Below are 2,500 nucleotides of genomic sequence, written 5' to 3' on the forward strand. Positions count from 1 at the left end.
CCCCGGTACAGTGCCCCTCACACACTCCCCCGGTACAGTGCCCCTCACACACTCCTCCAGTACAGTGCCCCTCACACACCGACCCCCTACTAGACTCAACCAGTTACTGTTGGCCCAGTCTTCAGCCTTCTGTCTGCTGCTCCCTAGTCAGCTGGCATTCTCTCCTTGCACATGGTGTACTGTGCAGCCTGTCCTAAGGGCAGAGACCTTCCGTGCTGTGCAACCCTCACCAGCAGCTTTCCTACTCTCGATTTGTAGAAGGCTGCTCACAGGTCCTTCGTTTTCTGTGCATGGTTAGGGTTAGAAATAACAGTAATATCCTTTGAGTCATGTAGTATTTGGGTTTGCTGGCTTTCCTGCATACCTTGAGAGTATCTTTTTTTATTGTCTCAACAAATGTTCTGTACATACATATTCTCTTATGTTTAGATAATGCATTGCATTGTTGCAAAATCTTCGTAAATGAATTACTGTTAAATTGTGTGTGTGCTCATCCATCCATCCGTCCGTCTGTACCCACAGAAACCAAAGGAGGACATCAGATAATCCTGGAGCTGGATTTATGGGCACTTGTCAGCCATCTGACATGGAGTCTACTGGGGACCAAACTTGGGTCTTTTTTTTTTAAAGATTTATTTATTATTATAAATAAGTACACTGTAGCTGTCTTCAGACACACCAGAAGAGGGCATCAGATTTCATTACAGGTGGTTGTGAGCCACCATGTGGTTGCTGGGATTTGAAGTCAGGACCTTTGGAAGAGCAGTCAGAGCTCTTACTCACTGAGACATCTTGCCAGACACCCACCCCTTTTTTTTAAAATTCAAGATAGTATTTATCTGTGAAGTCCTGGCTGTCCTGGTGCTTGTTCTATAAACCAGGCTAGTCTTAAACTCAGAGATTGGCTGCCTTTGTTTCCCAAGTGCTGGGACTAAAGGTGTGCACCAGTGTGCCTGGCTTCAACATGGGTCTTCTAGAGTGGTCCTCTACTGTAGCAGCATGTACTCTAACCACCAAGCATCAGCACTGTGGCCGAGAGAGGCAGAAGTGAGCCAGCACTGTCACTTTCTGGGTTTCTTTCCATTAGCCATAAACTAATTGATAATCTTTTTCCTGTTTGTTCTCCAGTTAAAGCACCGAGAAAATAATCAGTTTTAATTAATCATAGTTTGTTTATGCTATCAATTGACTCAACACACCAGGATTTATAATCGTTGGCCTTTTCTTCTCATAGCATGCCTTCGGGTTAGCAAGAAAGGCAACACAAACTCATATTTTAGGATTGTATATTATTTTTTAAATATTTTAATTGAGAGTGGGGATAATGAGAATATATGCCATGGAGCGCTTGTGAAGTCAGTTTCAGAGAGTCATTTCTCTCCTTTTGATCACGTGGGTCTCAGAGATTGAACTCAGGTCATCAAGCTTGGTAGCAAGTGCTTTTTTACCTAGTGGTCTATTTTGCCCAGTCATTCCTTTGAGAATACTTTTTTAGCAGTTGTCAGAATAACTGATTGCAGGAGAAAATTGACCTGCCTGTTTCCTTCTGTTTTTTTTTTTTTTTTCAAAAAAGCACATGTATGCATGGGTGTATATGTGTAAAAGTATGTGCATATAATGCTTTTTAAATGTGTACATGAATAAACTTGATTTGTCTCTGATTTGAAGGCTGAAGAAGATGCACATCTGGATGGAGCTGTTCCGATTCCTCTGGCCTCTGGCAGTGATGTACAGCAGATGATCCAGGCCGTGGTAGACAATGTGTACTGGCAAATGTCCCATGACCGCAAGACTACGGCACTCAAACAGCTGCAAGGTCACATGTGGAAGGCCGCTTTCACGGCTGGCCGCATGAAGGCAGAGTATGTGCTCTCATGATAAGACAGTTCAAAGCCCAGTACAACCTCACCACTCCTCTCTCTCTCTGATAGGTGCAGTCAGTGAAAGGTGATCAAGTTTGCCAGGCATAGTAGTATGCACATTGAATCCAAGCATTTAGAAGGCCTCGACAGGCAGATCTGAGTTCCAGGCAAGGGAAGGTTATATAAAAGAGACCCTGTCTCAGGAGAGGCAGGGTTGGTGGTGGTGAGATTAGATCAGTCTTGCCTTTTTGTAGCAAGTGAGTTGTTTTGTTTTCTTGTTTTCAGAAGTACTTCATTCAGCATAGTACCCTGGATCTCCATGTGGGGCTTTGGGTGCAGGTGTAGGGGAAGACATTTAGTTCTATTTTAAAACAGCTTTCTAAAAAGTGGCAACATAAGCCTGGTATGGTGGCGTACATGTGTGATATTGGGAAGTGGACTTCTCTGAGCCTTCTGTGCCATGCCAGTGACCCCAGGTCCCAGTTACAGCCCTGTTGCCCTGCCTCTCACAACCATCGTACCTTTTGCAGACAGAAGTGAGAGGTCTGGAGATATGGCCCAGCAATTATGAGCGCTTGCTGCTCTTGCAGAGGGCCCAGGTTTGATTGTCAGCAGGCATAACCCCAGTCTAGAGAACC

General features: G+C 44.5%; 1 protein-coding gene across 2 annotated transcripts in view; it reads left to right on the forward strand.

The window, feature by feature from the left end:
* Positions 1-2,500, forward strand: part of Enoph1 (enolase-phosphatase 1) — a 27,568-nt gene that overhangs the window by 17,542 nt on the left and 7,526 nt on the right. For both annotated transcript variants that reach the window (XM_031336919.1, XM_031336920.1), the window contains exon 3: positions 1,669-1,862. In XM_031336919.1, the coding sequence (XP_031192779.1) occupies positions 1,669-1,862 (194 nt within the window). The remainder of the gene's footprint in view (positions 1-1,668; positions 1,863-2,500) is intronic.

The sequence above is a fragment of the Mastomys coucha genome, unplaced genomic scaffold, assembly GCF_008632895.1.
Source record: "Mastomys coucha isolate ucsf_1 unplaced genomic scaffold, UCSF_Mcou_1 pScaffold22, whole genome shotgun sequence".
NCBI lineage: Eukaryota > Metazoa > Chordata > Mammalia > Rodentia > Muridae > Mastomys > Mastomys coucha.